We start from the raw sequence: 17,401 nt of genomic DNA, 5'->3' as shown, positions 1-17,401 counted from the left end.
ATTTCACTATATGCAAAATGTTTTTAGAATGTAGGCCATCATTTGTGTCTGAACATCCTTCCTAGTGATACTGAATGGATCAGAGGGGAAATATTTAAGATCAGTATTAACATGTCCATACAATAACTTAACATTTCCAGATATAAAAAAAAAAAAAAAAAAAAAAAAAAAAAAATCCATTAGGCATCAATGATCACCGGGGTGCATAAAGCATTCTGGGTTGGATACTACCAGATCTAATGGATGTTTTAAGCACCAGGAAATGCAACTACCAGAAGACTTCCATTAAGACTGGTCATGGGGATTATCCTTACATTACATTCGTCATTAGTGATTTCCATCCATTTAAACAAGCTCAACTTAAGCTTAAAGATGCCTGTAACTTACTGAAAGATATGTAGCACACTATAAAGGACAATGCCTATAATTTTTTTGTATTTTGAATAATTTGCTTGGGCAATTGAACTGAAAGCTAATATTCTTTGAGTGTCTACCTAATGGTGCCCTCATTCATTTACCCTTCACCAGGCCTTCAAACACTGGAGGTCTACACTGGTTCTGTGTGAGACCAGATAAAACTGTTGCCAAGGTTACACCCCGAACATTATCGTATACAACGGAAACCATAACACGCATGCATGCATACGCAAGGACAACAACTGCATGCTCCTTTACGTCAATGTCCATCTAGACTACTGTCTAGAAGTAAAATGTTGACTGCCTCCAAGCTAAACTGCATTCCAATCATCTTTTTCCTTTGACAGACTTCTGTCTCAGTCTATCCTGGCTGGCTCTACACCTGGCATACCTGGTATAGTTAGTAGATCAAACTCAAGTCCCTTAAAAAGTTAACCAGTTTAAGGGAAAGTTCGCCCTGGTTTCATTTTTCTTAGTTGTTAACAGGCAAGTTTGTGTTTCCTTATTTCTTCGGAGCTCGGAGACAGTTCCTGGAAAATATATTTGGCCCTCAGTCTAGTCAATCATAGAGAAAGCAATAATTGTTAATTTCCCCCAAATTTTGGATTTCACATTATAGATAATGCTTTTACAAGACAAGAAAAAAAATGAAAAGGCCTGAGCCAATGGATTTTACCGACGTTCACTCATTGGGATCTGGACACAGCAGCGACTGCTGTGTTACTACACTTATGTGAGCACAAAAAAAAAGTATAAAAACAAAAAACAAAAACAAATGAAACAGCAACTTTAATTTCTTAACAGTTTGAGGGGGGGATCAAATATACTGATACTTTCAACCCACCAGTTCCATGTCAACATGAATATAATGTGATAATACTGGTGATTTCAAACAATTAGCTTTTAAGGAAATGATACCATGCCTTACTGTAATATATTTACTCATAACGGTAAAACATGTCTAGAAATGCGTGTCACTACTACTACAGCACAAAATTGATATCATGATATCTATATTATCTTTGAGAAACATACACAGGAAATCCATTGATGGTTATCTGTAAGCAAACTAACTTCGCCAATATTTCTTAGTACAGCTGGCGGTAACAATTTTCCATGTACAAATGCAGGTTTTTATTAATTACTACCTTATTAGTCTGAAAGATAAAAATGCAACAGCAGAGACAGTAATGTAACACCTAACCACATTTTACCACGTTTTGTGTTGAATGGAGACAATATTTGAAATTGTTCCAGTATTGAGCGAGAATCCCCACCATCAGCATACATCCACTAAAAGGGCCGATTTCTGCCAGTAACAGGAAATGTTGGTAGACACTCATTATTATAAGTGTCTGACAACATTATGGAAAGGACCCTACAAAAATGTTTTACTTTTATCTTTACCTTCTGCTTGACACGGTCAGTATGTTACTGTGTCTAATCAAGTCGTTGAGAAGTATCCTCCAGAAATAATCTCACATTGTTGGAATCAGCTAAATATTCAGCTATGACCCTGAAAATAATTTAGATACCACTAAGCTACGCTTCACCAACTCCAACACAACAAACTAGAAAGTGAAAGGTCCGAAAAATGTATTTCACTCTAGGGTCCTTTCCATAATGTTGTCAGATACTTGTTGTCAGAAACAATCTGAGCCTGCCAGTGGCAAAAACACTTTTAGTGAACGTAAATTGATGATGAGAAGGTACCCCAAGCTATTACATTACAACCTACTTAGCAGCTGCCGGTTACAACACACTCCCTCAACACTAGACTCAAATACTGACCAAAGTTATCCTTCAAACCTTTAATGCTTTAAAGTTTAATTCGAAATAATTTCAATTTCAGCAAAGCTTTGATCAGGGCATCATAAATTTAGTGTTTAGCTCAAAAGCTGGAACACAAGGATCAATAACTGAGGTTTGTTATGCTGCACACAATTATGCTGAACAGGGACAACCTGTGGGGGCAACTCTGAAGAGGGAAATTAGCCTCATGCTTTTGATAAAATTTAACCAAGCCCTTTGCGGGAGGTGTTTTCAGAGAGCAACTGCATTATTATGCTGTGTGCTGTTCTACACTAAATGCTGGACTGTGGTTTTCCTTTTGACCGAGTTGAACAATGTTTCTGCTGCTATTTTAAACAATGGAGTGAAAATAATTTTGCTCTTATAGCCTTTTCAAAAAGGTAAGATACTCTTTTTTTCACTTTCGAGAGGCTGCCCTGAACTCTTTCACTGGATCAGATGTCATATGGTAAATTATTCCCTTACTGTAACCTGGAAAAAACTAACCCGACTATGCAAATGGTTTAGGTGTAAGGTCGGCTGTTCAGTCATCTTGCAGACATTCGTTCAACACTTTTTGAGAAATGTGTTGAACGTTCATTGAGAACAAACATAAAAAAGGATGAGTGGGGCTAGCAGCATTACTTCGGTTTTCTTATTATTTGCGTACAGTACACCCTCAACAGAGGAGAACAGCCCAGCCAGACGATACCACACTGAAGCAAAATAAACTGAAATGTGATTTCTTAATAATAGCTTTATAAATAAAGGACTAGGTCTCTTAAGATCAGAGCTCTAAACTAAGGCCTCAATGAGGAAGAGGAGACACAAAAGACTGTCTTGTCTTCCTATTCACTCTAATATTGTTGTGTGAATCTCACAGGAAACTGGGGGTCAAACTGCTACAGACTGGTTTCCGAGAAGTGAAGCTGTGAAATGAGTCTTCCCTGTAAAAGAGAATAATTGGCCTAGTTAAATGTCCACATTTCTTTTCTCTCTCCCCCCCCCTTCATTGCTTTGTTACTGTTTCGAAAAGGCTGGCAGACAGTTGACTGCAGACATTTCAGCAACAATATACAGGAGAACTGTTGCTGTGCTAGCAGCCCCTGTAATAGCAACTCACTGCCATAAATTCGCTAAATTCAATTCCTGCAAGGCCCCTCCGGGCATGTCTTTACGTCCACTCTTTGTTCTTTGTTAATGTTTACGATACATTATAGTATTCAAACGTGGTCAAACAAGCTAATGTTGAACCAGGACAACTAGCTACCAGAGAGTCGGCACAGCACTAGCAAACAGATGTGTTGGGCTAACGTTAACGTTGGGCTGCTTCAAAGTGTGTATCTTTGACTCTGGTGCGAGGGAGCCTGCACATACGGCACAAAACAATACAGATTATGTTAGCAAATTAGCCAACATTAGCTCACCATACACCCCCCCCCCCCCCCCCCCTCCAGCTGACTAGCTCATTGAACGTTAGCAACGACAGACCTGCAGCAATCGAAGATTAGCTAGCTTATCACTAGTAAGCTGCGGTTAGCTCGCATCCCTGAGCAAACAACGTTCTAGTTAACGTTAACGGCTAGCAGACGTTGAGCATTTAAGTTACAAACCTTGTCCATTAGCTTCCAGCATTTCTCCACCGTCTTTTTGTCCACGGCCCCGGGCTGGTGATGGGAGTGGAGGTGGTTATGGTGTGGCTGGAAGGCATCCTTCATCATTCCGATGAGCCCCCCACCTTTCTTCAGGTTCCCTGCCATGTTCGGGCTCGGGTAGGGTCGGCCAGAGCGACTGGCAGGCGAGGTAGGGCAGGGGGTCAAGGGGGACCGAACCGCCGCCTGGAGTTAGCTGGACCGGGCGATGGTGATCCGGCACCCCCCGACGAGGACAGCGCCCGAGTGGCGAATCCAAGCCAGGGTCCGACGGGGTTGGGGTGGTGGAGGGGTTACAGGGAGGGAGGGATGACTATCGGATAAAGGCTCCCATTAGTAAACCTAGCATCTGTAAGTGAGATAAAGGTCCAGATTGTGACTAAAACAAGCGGCTCAGTCACTCACACCCCGTGCTGCAGCTAGCTGCTGTCTCTCTCTCTCTGCAGGGACCCACGCAGGCTAATTAGCCGAGCACCAGACCTGTCTCCGCTCTGCTCGCCCTCAGCTGGAAGACAATGGCACCGTTTGACTGCCCAGAAGTCTTGTGGACTGCAGTGTGTCCTCTCCTCTTGACAAACCCGATGTCGTTCCCCTTTTTGTCAGCAGCAGCAGCAGCAGCCCTTTTCGCCCGTGCCGTGCCTTGACGGGAAGTTCGGCGGCTGCGTGTGTGACAGTGTCAGCCCTCCTCTGCGGGCTGACGACAGAGAGCACTCACCGATAGCCGAGGATAGGAAGTTGCACTAAAAACCGCGAACGCTTGAAGGACACACGCCAGAACAGGGGCGAATAAATAATTGTGGGAATTAAACATTTCCCAGTGTTTCTCTGTTTCCCCCCGTGACGTGTATGTGCGGCCCTTTCCTTTCTTGTACGTCCCCTTCCGTTCGCTTTAGCCCTCCCTCCCCCTCCCTCAAAAAACCCAAACTCCACGCCTTCCCCGTGCGCGTCCACGAGCCGTGAATGTAGTCGGGTGCGCGCCTCTGCCTGTACAGCGTTCATAAAACGTTAAAGGGATGTTGAATGCAGCCCTGAATTCCCCCAGCGTGGGCCTGGTCGCCCCTGACAACAAAGGACGCTTTTATGACATGTCACTAAAAGTAAGGATCCAATTACACGGCCTGTGTGCATGAGCTCAAAAGGCAACGGTGCCCCAGTCAAGTTGTGATTGGCCGTTATTAAAGTCAATCAAACTATCAACAAGTTGGACAGTTAGTGCCATGGCAACTCGCTCAGCAACTAGTGCCCAGCAACAAAGACTCATCCCCTGTATGTTAGTTAGTGTATAGTTTGTGTGCTCAAAGGCTTGAACAGGCAGCCTCGCAGCAAGCAAACATGCCTCCAAAGAAAAGAACAAAAAAGACCACAAAGAAGAATCCAGTAAAATGTAACTTTGCTGATTTTTGGGGCTTCTCTAATACAATGCACACATGCAATGTGTTTTTCTTTTTTAACCGTTATTATTGATTTGTTGCAGGTGAAAATGACTTGGAAGCAAAGCATAGGCGGAGTATTCTGGATGTAGCCATCCTACAAGATCACATCGGTGAGCAGCAACACTCCTATTAACATTCTAAAAGTGGAAATCCAAAATGATGTTGCATGTTCTAGGGCTGCGGCTAATAATTATTTTCATTATCGACTAATTCATTGATTATTTAATGATGTCAGAAAATGCAAAAAAAAAATATTTAATTTATAATGATATAAATCAGAGAAAACCAGCATGACTTATGCAATTACTCCGTTATCAAATCAGTTATCAAAATAATAGTCTGTGAGTAATCATTATACACTAGCATGTACCATTTGTCTGTCAGTATATAGTATATATACAATATATTACCAAGAAAAATATAAGAACATTCACTCAGTTTAGTGTCCGGCCTACTGGCACGCCTTTTAAAGACCACCTGCTGAGACTCAAGTGTGTTTCAAAGGGGGGAAATGTTTATATTCTGAACTACATTTGTCTGAGGGTGTAATTATTACTTACTTGTCAGATTAATGGATTCATTTTTACACTGTAGTGGAGCTAGCAGTGGTGGTACTTGCAGTAAATAAATGCAGTTATTCAAACATGGTGCCTCATCATGATTATAAGGTAATATATTCATTTACTTCAATATTTATATTTTGAGCTCTTTTCGGCTGCTACTCCACTACATTTCAGAGAGAAATATATACTTTTTTGTACAAAACACAGACCTACTATGATTACTTAAAATCAAATAGTTCAAATTAGCCTTGTTATTACAGTAAATATACTACACATTTGTGGATTCTGTTATAATAAGCCAGTAATGCAGTCCAGTGAAAGTAGTAGGAAAAAAAAAAAAAAATCTACCAATGGTGTTTAACATTCATGAATGCATGTGTTTGTGCAATTACCACAGCCTTACAGTGTGAGTCTGTAAAAAAAGTCCAGTCTGATAGAATTGACCTGAGAAGACGCTTGAGAGACATCGAGCTGAAGCTGCAGCACGAGAGACAAGACCACGGGGACGTCAACTCTGGTACGGTACCGACGGGGCATGCATCAACAATTAACCTCTCTTTTAATAACCTGAGATAAAGCGTGGCTCCCTCAGGGAGCGAGGACAAGGGGCATGTTTGCCAAAGTTCGGGTAATTCTCGGGGAACAAAAAGTCTAATTAGCTGAGTGCCTAAGCTGATTGCTGTATTAGACCTACAAAGTGAATCAGCAATGCAGCAGCTAAGCCTGACATCTCTGACACAAATGTCATTCTAGACCTCAGTCGCCGGTACAAAACCATGCAGACAGAGCTGGCCAACAAGGTGGAGAGGATGGAGAAGGAGGTCAGCCGGCTGAAGGAAGAACTTTGTATGAATACATCCCATTCTGACGTCCATACTTAAATGAATACAGACATATGTGTTCCAGTTAGTTCCCAAATGAGAAGTGACGGCGTTGGCATGTCTGTATGCATTTGTCTGCCCAGTGCTGAGTCAGGAGGAACGGAGGAAAGAGAAAAGAGAGCGTGAGCAGGTGGAACGGGAGAAGGACGCCATCATAGCCGACCTGAAACACAAGCTGGAGAACATGGAGACGGACTATGAGAAGATCCTGCATGTAAGTGGCAACACAAGCTAATACAAAATGATATTTTGCACATAACGGTACTTTGTGTCTGCTCCATCGCATATGCTGAGCAGCTGAAATGGTCTAAAGTGGACCAGTTATATTTAAAGTGACTTAAAACTGGCATGTTAAAGCCACCGTGTGTAGAATTTTCATACGATCGTACCAATTTATTTGCAATTAAATTATAAGAACATTGCGATGGCAAGACTTTTTGTTTGTAGAATAACGGGACAATCCTGATGAAAATACAGGCTTTTGTCTTTTTTGAGTCAGCGATGACAGAAAGAAAATCTACAATCCTACATATACAGCAGGTTCTTCTCTTCAGCTCCTTTAGAAGGAAAAGGTTATGTCAAACAGGAAGATAGCTCTGTATTGTAACTGGCATAATGCATGCAGGTGCACTACTGCGACACTGTGATCAGCTTTCCTGCTGCTCCACCACTCACATGAAGCAGAACACTGTACTCACCCCCATCAGAACAGACAGCACTCTGCTTGAAACGGCACAGAAATCCTCAGACAGTCCAGCCAAAGGTGAACACGAAATGTCAGTCCAATATTTTACCAGGACTTTCTGGTGCCACAGATCCACAGAACATCAACCTGCAGCTTAACCTGCACTGTTTTGCATACAGCGAGGTGTGAGAAGTTAATCAGGCCAGCACAACGCAGACATCAAATGAGAAGTGAGGATTTGAGAGCTGTCTTAAGCAGAGTGCACAAGCTCTAAAGTTTACAAAATACACAATAATGTCATATAATATTATGCTAACCCATAAGTAATACTTCAAAAACACTATAAGACTCAGGTTGTAGCTGAATCTTCCATTAAGACGGAGACTTTTATAGGTACAACCCAACTGTCTGAGCACAGACAGTATGTGGTGACGATCAAGCCTGGAGCCCCCTGAGAGTGCACAGCCTGTGATTATAGAACTATGATTTTAATGTGCAATTAGCATTTTTTTCTCTCCTTCGCTCTCCGTGACACGGAATCTAATTATGCCTCATATCTATCAGCTCACGGTTACAGGCGGTTAAGAGGGGAGGGATGTCAGGTTAGACAGCTACGTGATTTAAAGCAATCATTTGAGCTCCAGTCTGATTTTGACTAATGTTTTCTGCAGGAGACTCTCGACGGCCTGACTTCCCAGCTGTCTGCGGCTCGGCAGGGACGGGAGGACAAGACCTCGACCCTTCATCAACATTACAAGGAACTCCTCTCTGAATTTGGCCTTAATGCACTGCACATCTAAGAGAGAAGCAAGCGCTCCTCTCAGCGAGACACATTTGTTTAATGTGTCTACAGCCCGGCTCTATTTGATCAGAGGGTTCGCTTCAACTGAAAGTGACGTCGTGACAGCATCAGTTGGTGACTCGAAATCTGGCATGCCTAGTAGACTGATTGATGTTTGTAATATTTAATATTTTACCATCAGATTACAAAATAGGGTTATCTAAACATGTATTCAATAACTCACTATGTGGTGTCTGTAATGTCGTGTAGTGCCCACTAGATGTAGCAAATGACTGTTTATGGTTGGGGAGGTGGTGGCCAGAATATCATAGATACCCAGACATTTATTGTAAATAAATACCTGGTATCCTTTGTTGTTTTTGACACTAGATATTTCTCAAGTAAACTCAAAGTGTGACGTGTAAGTACTCTGCAGTACACAGAAGAGACAGCAGTAAAGATTGCTATGATCCTACAACATACAGACGTGTAAGCAAACACAGAAATGTGCATACACCTTTCTCAGGCTTTGTTTTATGCTGGATCAGTTGCTCAGAGGCCTAATATGGTAACATGCAAGATGAGTGTGAGGTGAAACTACACGAACCACAGACATGTGAGAAGCTACTACTGCTAAACTGTTTCGTCCAAACCACAACCTCGACTAAACAAAAATCACGAGAAAACCAGAACGTTTTATATGAGGAAGACTAACAGACATTAACAAGAGAAAATAACAGTGAATGATGCAAGAAATATGACGGCCCAGCAACAATAAACCTGTGAGTTCTCCCACGGGGCGCCAGATAAACAGATTTAACTTCCAAAGCTGTCGTTTATGCGTCTAGTTCATAGCCCCGTGCCGTTTTTTTTTAGCCCCTCGTCTGTGAGGTAATGAATCATTTACTCGGGGATGAAGATAATTCTGTGCTCTAACGACCAATTAACTCAGGAACTCAAGAGGCCTTCATCTGAAAAGCAATATTTTCTCCTTCAAACCACAAGGAGTTGTTGCCCTCAGAGGGTGTGTGTTTCTGTTTGTTTAGGGTTTAATGGGATTGACTGGAGTCGTCCCAGTGCTCAAAGTGAGATAAGTACAGTGCACCTGGGGGAACGCTGGTATTTTAACCCATCGGTTAAACCCCTCCTCGGGGTCAGCCCCCTACAAAGACTCACAAGGTAGGGGTGATGAAATCATTACTGGGCTACAAAAGAAGATACTGTAAGTCCTGCAACTTGTTTTTTTATTATATCTTTTGACTTTTCTCTAATCTTTGCTTTTGAAAAAGATATTTTGGATAATTGCATCTCTTTGGGCCTTAAAGAGCTACTTAGATTACATGTGATGTTTAAAGGGGAAATGTCTACGGTTCCTTTTTAAGGGGTCATGAGCCAAAAGGAACAGCAAAACTTCAATAATTCATTAATTAAAAGCTTATTGTATGTTTTTATTTTAAATATTAATCTGAAAAGTTACTAGTAACTATAGCTAAATGTAGTTATTTTAAGCTTTGACCTTCCATTCCTGGTAACTGGGAAGAAAATACTGAAGGTGTGTACTTTTTCTACAGGTTAACCAACAAAACATAAATCATATACACCATCAAAGCAGTGTCCACGGTGAATAATGATGAATAATGAACTGCTCCTAATGTTTGTCTGCTGTCATTGTTGCAGATGAGACAGATGGTGATATAAAAAAGCAGAGTCAATATAAAAAGTAGCTGTCTTTGGATACTTTTTGGGTCAACAGAGTCTTTTTCACACAAACATCCAAAGGAAATGTGACAAATGTGTGTGGCTCTGTGCGGTGTGATCAATTTTCACAATAAAAGCTGGCTGCTTTCATTTGCTTTCTGATGAATACCTGACAGAGCTGTGTCAATTCAGCTTTTGGGTAAATACAAGGAGACGGCCTCAGCTGATGAATCATGATGCCCAAACTGTGATTCCCCTTGACGGCAAGTGCATAGAGAGAGAGAAATATACACACACACACACACACGTAAACACACACAACTAGGTAATCAATGCTTCCCCATCCGTGGGCCATCGATCAGGGCAGGAATGAATAGTGAGGCGACAAAAGACAAAATAAATGAAGCTCTATTTTATTTCTCTGAAAGACAAACAATGCCAAGATGTTTTGGTCAATATGTTCAAAAACAACTGTCAGCGAACAAAAGGCTGTATAACAGCCTTGACGGCATCTCACCTTGGAGATAATTCTTGCACTCTGAATGCCTTTTCTTTGTGCACACAACAGCAACAAGCCTTTTGCAATGAATTGCCAGAAAATCAATAGGAAAGCTCTCACTTAAAAAAAAAAAGAAAAGTGCATCGGTCTTGTCTCGTTTCCGCTGATAGTCTGCTATGTCTTCTAATTGGTGTCCTTAGATGCGGCGCTCATTAGGGGCTGGTGTGGGGCAGGTGTGTCTACAGTCAACCTCAGGAAATGAAATGAAAGAAACAACAAAGGGGAAATGTGATGAATGGATTGAACAACTGCTATTAAAATCCCACTGAATGTGGACTGCAGTCTTTAGGGCGGTGAGGCTTTAAAACATGGAATGGATGAGACAATGTATTTACACACAACGGGCCGTTAAGAAGTCACTCTTCAAGTATATGGGATGTGTGCTGCTAGCATGATACGAAATGCACCGGGACTTAGCACGCCAAATCCCTAAACCCTCCCAGAATCACAATCAACTACAAGGAAATTGGTATCGCCACGTGCTACAAGTGAGCGAGTGAAGGTGGTTTCCACACACCTCTGCAGGCACTCAATGCTCATCACGGGCTCCATAAATCCAACAGCAAGGCAATGGTGGGAAGAGATTCATGGAATTTATGGAGCCGGAGGCGGAGCGGGGGAAGCATGTGCACGGTGAAATAAGCTTGACACAGCAGTGACACACAGGTGGCGGGCGAATGTTTATGTGTGTGTGTCACTCTGGGATGAGTTATGTGTGTTGCTGTGGATACGCACCGTGACGGGTAGGTTTGTGACGCACTGGGAATAAAAGAGCGAGAGGCGACTTGAATTAAACTGTAAAGCAGATGCAGGTTGTGGGATGTGTGTGTTCGCACGCTATCCAGAGGAGACAGAAGTGAAAATCACGGTAATAGATGGACTACAGGCATGTGTATAGCACATGAGTGAGTTGTTAAACTAATTAGCCCTCTCACCCACACAGATTCTCCAGCGTGGAGACGTTAATTCAGTTACGGGAGATGAATGAGAGGCGGATGCACAACCTCCTTCTGGTCCGCTCAACAATCGCCATGTTTACTCGGATGGAAAGCCATACGTTCTCGTGCTGCTTCTCTGCATGAGTTTTATGTCACAACAAACCAGGAGCACTCTTTTGAACATTTCTTCCGGATGAATAATAAAACTGGAAAAACAAAGTGCACTCGGATGCCATTTAGCATGACGGAAGAGCTCAGAAGGTCAATACATCGGCGTAAGGAAGAGAAAACCAGAACCCCCGCAGGAGGTTGATTTAATAAATGCATTTATAATGGAATAAAAACGTCAACATGAGAAAATAAAGCATGTAAAATATAGCAGCCGAAACCCTGCCATCCTGGTCTCCCAAGCCAAGGTTGCCCCGGTGTTTCTGTGGGATTTGTTTTAATTCCTACTCTACTGCTCTCCATGCCTTCAAGGTAATTGGCAATCTCATTCCAACCACGCTTGATTTAGCACCCGTGTAAATGTTTTTAGTGTTTAAGAAGTTAGCATTGGGGGCAGCGAGAGCCTCCTTACTCTCATGAGTTTTCTTAGTGACATTCGGCAAATGGATAGAAACCTCTTTTATAAAACCTGGTAATGAAAAGTGTTTGTCGGTATATAAAGAAATATGGAAAGTTTAACACTGACTGTAATAAACATGATCTGTTCTCCTACTCCTGTGGTAAAACAACAGTTTGGACCATAACTTGGGCATAACCTCACTGTATTTACACACCTACTGTTCATTACTTGAGGATTGGGTGCATTGGCACTATTGGCGTTTCAGCAGACGTTGAAGTAACACCTCTGCGATTCCCCACTCATTTCTATTCGCCGTCAAATCAAGCAGATTCAACGCCGCGTCAAACACTGATGTGTTCAGCCGCACTGCAGACTCAAATCGAAATGCCATCTGATGTCCTGAGACGCTTTTCAGCAACTGATTTAACTGACGTTGACAAAGTGGTGGGGGGAATTGAAATTCCACCTATTTGTGATTCCAGTCACCCAATTGTTCAGAACCATCACTTCACTGAAAACTCTGTATTATTGGACTGAAGCTTCAGATGCAGCATAACAACCACGGCCATGAATGCGATAAGAGATGCTCGAAAATATATCGTTCAGGCAATTTGGATGAACTCGTAATCTGTGCATGTGAACAAAAAGTCGATAGTGTGATCACTGAGATACACGATTATCGGGATTCTTTTAAACATCCCGAGCACGTAATCCCCAAAAAGCTTCATCGCAGGCAACGGGACCTGCTCTCGGTTATTGAAGACGTTTCGCCTCTCTCTCACCCAAGAGGCTTCTCCTCTCTTTCTTTCGTCTGTTTGAAAGAACTCTGTGTCTGCAGGTTTGTCAACGTGTCACACAGAGGAGGTTTTGATTCTGTGATCTGGTTTGAGGTGTGATCTATCGACAGAAACGGCCCCAAAACATGGAGAATGATCAATAGATCGGGCACCTCAGTTCAACATTCACTCCTTGAGCGTATGTAGAGAATTTCTAACCATGACGACCTGCAGGTGAACGGAGGACGGAGATGGAAAGTGAACGGGGCCGATAGAGGTCAAAGAGGGAACGTGCAGCGGTGCCTTGGAGCTGTTTTGGTTGGTGCCTAGTTCTGAGTGATGGGGACTGACGGAGTCAGATGGGCGGATTGAAAATGACATGTCGGATGTAAGCAAGAAGCAGTGAAGACGGGCGGGTGACTGTTGATTCCCAACAGTGAATGCAGGAAGCAACCAAAGAATCCTGGTGGTTTGTTGACTTCTAGCGGTTGACATAATGCAAATAAAGACGACTACTGTTTCCATAAATACAACCTGCCTGAATTAATAGTTTCAGTCTTTCAGTTACGTTCTTCATCACTTTGCATTAAAAATCCATCTCTAAAAGGTAATATATTCTAAGTCAAATTTGCGTTTTTGCAAAAAATAAAAGTATGAAAACGTCTCGGGCTGATGTGGAGAGAAATACGTCTCCGGTGTGTAAAACATAACATTCAGTGAAACATAAACTGCCTTGACATTTTAAAAGAATTCAAATCAAGTGCGGGTATAAAACACTTTTGCTTTACCGGGGACTTCATGTATAATTCACCGGGTAGCTTGTCCTCGTGAAGCCTGAATCATTCTTGAGTATACCTCTAATCCATTACGGCCTTGCGCAGGAGACTTGTGTATGTTTTTAAGTGAGAGCGCATAAACGGGACAAGTGACGAGACAAATGATGTCAAAGATGGAGGACAGACGGAGGAGAAAGTCACAGAGGGAGAAGGAAATGAATGGATGTCCTCGCGTGTGTGACCGTCGTGTTTTTAAGCAGGTATTCAAAACAGGAAATCAATCTTTCAGCTACTCAGCCACCACTTCAGCAACTAATCATTCAATGAGCACCCGACACCTCTGGATTTGCATCGCTGTCTTTCAGAGATACCAACAGTTAAAACATTTTTTTAATAGAATATCACTACTATAAAAGAAGTCCATGTGTCTGTATGTCTCCGTTTGTTTTCTCGGTTCAGTTTCGTTTGTTGTCTTCTCAAGGCTGTGGTGCTTCCTTCAGCCACAAGATAATACTTATGGTTTTTGGCACTTTCAAAATAAAAGGATTTGAAGATGACCTTGTGTTAGTCCGTTCATCTTTGCAGCTCTTCAGAGGCAATATACGTTCACACAGTAAATTGTCAGATAAAAAAGGAACCTGTTCAAAGTTTTTTTTTAAGAACAATAGAATAACAATATTCAGTACTGATAATCCAACAGAGGACAGAAATAATTTAAAAAAGGGGAGAAAAAGAAACAGCACAATGATAAATGACTGAAAATACTGCATAGTACAAATGCCCCCGTAGCTGTTTTTGTCCGTCCTGGTTGACATAGTACAGAGGCCATCGGGGACAGACCACAACGAGACAGACTCATCAGTTTCTCCTATGACCAAGGGAAAAATCCACCCAAGGAGATTCCAAAACTGACTCCTGGCTTTTCCTTCCAGGGCAAAACAAAGTTCACACCATTGTCCTGCCCCGCCGAGCTCCGAAGGGCTGAATCAAAATACCATGTGATCTTTCATCCCTGGAAAGTAGAGAGGTGGCTGCTGGGAAAGTCAGTCCTGTTTGGAGTCGCGGAGGACGTTATTCAGGTTCACTGCTATTTGTGGTCTTGTCCCACTCTATGCTCTCCTCACTGTGCGTGGGAGAAGGGAGGGCCCCAGCGGCCCCCGCGGGACGCATCCTCAGTCCCTGGAAACGCCGGCACTCGGGGCAAATGCGGATGTGGCTGCACCCCCTCGCAACCAGGGCCGCCTCCTGCGCCAGTCTGTGGGAGAGGGGTTCAGGCAGTCCGGTGCCCCCGCACAGCTTGCCGTTGCTGAGGGTGACGGCAGCCGCCCTCGCCCGCCGCTCCTCCAGGGGCAAAGGTCGCGGCCGCAGCATGGTGGCCGCCCGCCGGCGCCTCACCTGCAGGCTGTCACGGCACAGGACGATCCCGTGGAGCTCCCGCAGCATCTCCTCGCACACGGACTGCTGCAGGCACACAAAGGGGGAGAAAAAGATAGGGGAGAGGGGGATAAGAGAGGGAGAGGAAGGGAGAGAGGCCAGACACCTCACTGACTGACTGACTGGATAAGGACAAACTGATGAACATCACAGACACAGAACACGTTTCACTTTTACAATCAGTGCACAGTGGAGACAACAGAGATGGCTGGTGCTAAAAATACACACAATGTATATTATGAATACTTTTCGGGCACACAAAGACACGTAACACACATTTTATCGGCTGGGTTTCTACTGTGTGTAAACTCAAATAATGACGATGAGAGACAAGACACAGCTCAAGTGCAAGACAGGAGAGGCTAAGTATCAATCCACACATGCTGCACATGAGCACGGTAACCCCCCACATGCACACACACACACACACACACACACACACACACACACACACACACACACACACACACACACACACACACACACACAGTTTACAAGTTAGAGTGAAATCAATCGATACTGCTCAAAAAAGAAGAAATCACATGACTTTTTGACTTTCACATTCTGAATGTTTATTGAATTGAAATCAGTGTGGAGTCCACATGACAAGACACATCAGGTATCACATCAGAAATAGTTTGAACACTGCATGCACACCTTTCTCCACTCGACCATCCGTTAGTTAGCGGCGTCACGGTCTCGAGAACAGCGCTGCAGAGCTCCTTCATTAACACAACTGGGGATTTTCTGGGAACTTGAATTTGGTCCGATTAAAAATGCCTCTCCAGACAGCAGGAGCTCTGTGACGAGAACGGACACACCTCCTGCTGCTGTCGCTCCCCACTCCCGGTGAAGCTACATTCAAATGTATATGATTTTATGTATATTTTTATTTATAATATATTGAATGTTTAAATAATGACCACACTCTCTGTGTGGCTTTTCACACTGAAAAATACTTATAGTCACTTTAAAATTAAAAATCTATGTTAAGTAGAAATCTTTCATTAAAAAAAAAAGATCCACCCGTCTACTTCCCACATTTGTTTGATGGCCACAGCTTGTCCATTACTGTCCATCAATCACCCTCTGATGGAATGAATGACTTCTGCTCTCTGACAATTGGATTTTGAGCGAAGATGTGCACACAATGCCAAGCATCTTTTGAGTAAAAAGATGCTTGGCATTGTAAAAAAGTAAACTCTCCTTGGCAGGACCCTGTACGCATGTTTTCATCACCAGTAAGACTGCATTACATTCAATATTCTATACGATATTCTAGGAAATATATGTATATTTTACTCTTTATTAGCTGTAAAATAGAAAACAATCCATATATGGATGTGCTCTGGGTGAGGTATATGTGAGGTATATCTTTGGTTTTGTGCTGATGTCACTTGGACCGAGGAAGACTGGATGTAAAGTGGACTCCAGAGGACGACGATGACGCCTGCTACGCTCCCTGTCAAAGCTGTGCATTGTGGGTAAGCCTAGCAGCTCCGCGGGGGGGAGGGTGCCAGGGAGAGGAGAGGGAGACAAAGCAGATGCAGGTTAGGTAGCCCTCTCTCACCTCGTTTCCTGGTGCCTGTCTCAACATCCAGACAAACTCCAGCACCGCCATGAAGATCGCCACCAGCAGGCCGCACACCAGCACCACGAAGATGCCGCCGATGTTCTCCATGCCCAGACCTGTCGGTCACAACGGGAGACGGTGGGGGGAAACTCAAATAGTGCTCCACACAAAGATGGACAAGCTGAAGTGGAGCTTCAGAATGAGCAGGTGAGGATTAACCGTAAAAACAAACCTTTGGCGCGGTGGTCCTCTTCCTTTGGACACTTGCCACCGTCCCACCACTTCCTCTTGAGGATCTCCAGGCGATTGTCCTCCTGCATTTTGAGGATGGCCAGGTCAAACTCATCACGGTACACCGACCCTGCAGGAAAGAAAGCGGCAACAATTCAAAACCCAACCCCGACTTTTTAAGACTTTTTCTTCTGATTTGCCGCGCTGAATGTGAAATGATGTCACTCCAATAGTTTGTATTTGTTCTAAAAATTCAAACCAAAAGATTAAAAGCCGTACTAGGATTTCACAGGGATCTACGGGTCACATCACAGCATGTGGTACGGAACGTCAACTGCTAAATAGTGAGCTTATCTACCCTCTTACGATCAAAGGAAGTGAAATTAATCTTGTTTACTTTAAGGTGTGTTTTTCCCCCCGTCTGGAGATCGACTCGAGCTGAGATCAAAGTGCAAGTAAACACTGAGTTTATACTCTCGGAGTCGTACAGCAACAGTTCCACATTCAACAGGAACTGTATTTCCCTTTCCCTCATCCTCACTTCTCCCATCACAGCATGGCAGTATCCACTCCATTAAAATTTAGTCTGAATTCTCTTTTAGTTTCTCCCGTTTGCATAATCTCCCCTCCATGATAGCACCTAGT

At 43.2% G+C, this 17,401-nt stretch overlaps 3 protein-coding genes across 4 annotated transcripts in view; 1 reads left to right on the top strand and 2 right to left on the bottom strand.

Annotated features, from left to right (window-relative positions):
- cbl (Cbl proto-oncogene, E3 ubiquitin protein ligase) overlaps positions 1-4,722 on the bottom strand; it is a 33,175-nt gene extending 28,453 nt beyond the window's left edge. The window contains exon 1 of the mRNA XM_084019838.1: positions 3,822-4,722. Coding sequence (XP_083875964.1) covers positions 3,822-3,968 — 147 coding nt within the window. The 5' untranslated portion in view covers positions 3,969-4,722. The remainder of the gene's footprint in view (positions 1-3,821) is intronic.
- A 394-nt stretch (positions 4,723-5,116) lies between these two features.
- Positions 5,117-8,792, top strand: drc12 (dynein regulatory complex subunit 12 homolog). Of its 2 annotated transcripts, XM_084018866.1 has the most exons (6): positions 5,123-5,244; positions 5,335-5,403; positions 6,254-6,373; positions 6,610-6,702; positions 6,821-6,951; positions 8,094-8,792. In XM_084018866.1, the coding sequence occupies exons 1-6, from the start codon at positions 5,193-5,195 to the stop codon at positions 8,220-8,222; spliced, it is 594 nt and encodes a 197-aa protein (XP_083874992.1). In that variant the 5' UTR covers positions 5,123-5,192; the 3' UTR covers positions 8,223-8,792. The 2 variants fall into 2 exon arrangements, with proteins under 2 accessions (XP_083874993.1, XP_083874992.1); XM_084018867.1 differs by lacking the exon at positions 6,610-6,702 and having other exon boundaries at positions 5,117-5,244.
- A 4,097-nt stretch (positions 8,793-12,889) lies between these two features.
- grik4 (glutamate receptor, ionotropic, kainate 4) overlaps positions 12,890-17,401 on the bottom strand; it is a 182,894-nt gene continuing 178,382 nt past the window's right edge. The window contains exons 18-20 of the mRNA XM_084019062.1: positions 16,758-16,886; positions 16,523-16,641; positions 12,890-14,979 (exon numbers count right to left, since the gene is read on the bottom strand). Coding sequence (XP_083875188.1) covers positions 14,590-14,979; positions 16,523-16,641; positions 16,758-16,886 — 638 coding nt within the window. The 3' untranslated portion in view covers positions 12,890-14,589. The remainder of the gene's footprint in view (positions 14,980-16,522; positions 16,642-16,757; positions 16,887-17,401) is intronic.

This window comes from Eutrigla gurnardus (assembly GCF_963514095.1).
Source record: "Eutrigla gurnardus genome assembly, chromosome: 10".
In the NCBI taxonomy this organism is placed as follows: Eukaryota; Metazoa; Chordata; class Actinopteri; order Perciformes; family Triglidae; genus Eutrigla; species Eutrigla gurnardus.
The sequence above is the reverse complement of the archived record's forward strand: the minus strand, read 5'-3'. Positions and strand labels throughout refer to the sequence as shown.

Coding starts and splice junctions, on each gene's coding strand:
- drc12 (XM_084018866.1), top strand. CDS start 5,193: ATGCCTCCAAAGAAAAGAACAAAAAAGACCACAAAGAAGAATCCAGTA. Junction 5,245..5,334: donor AAAGAAGAATCCAGTAAAAT/GTAACTTTGCTG, acceptor GATTTGTTGCAG/GTGAAAATGACTTGGAAGCA. Junction 6,374..6,609: donor CCACGGGGACGTCAACTCTG/GTACGGTACCGA, acceptor ATGTCATTCTAG/ACCTCAGTCGCCGGTACAAA.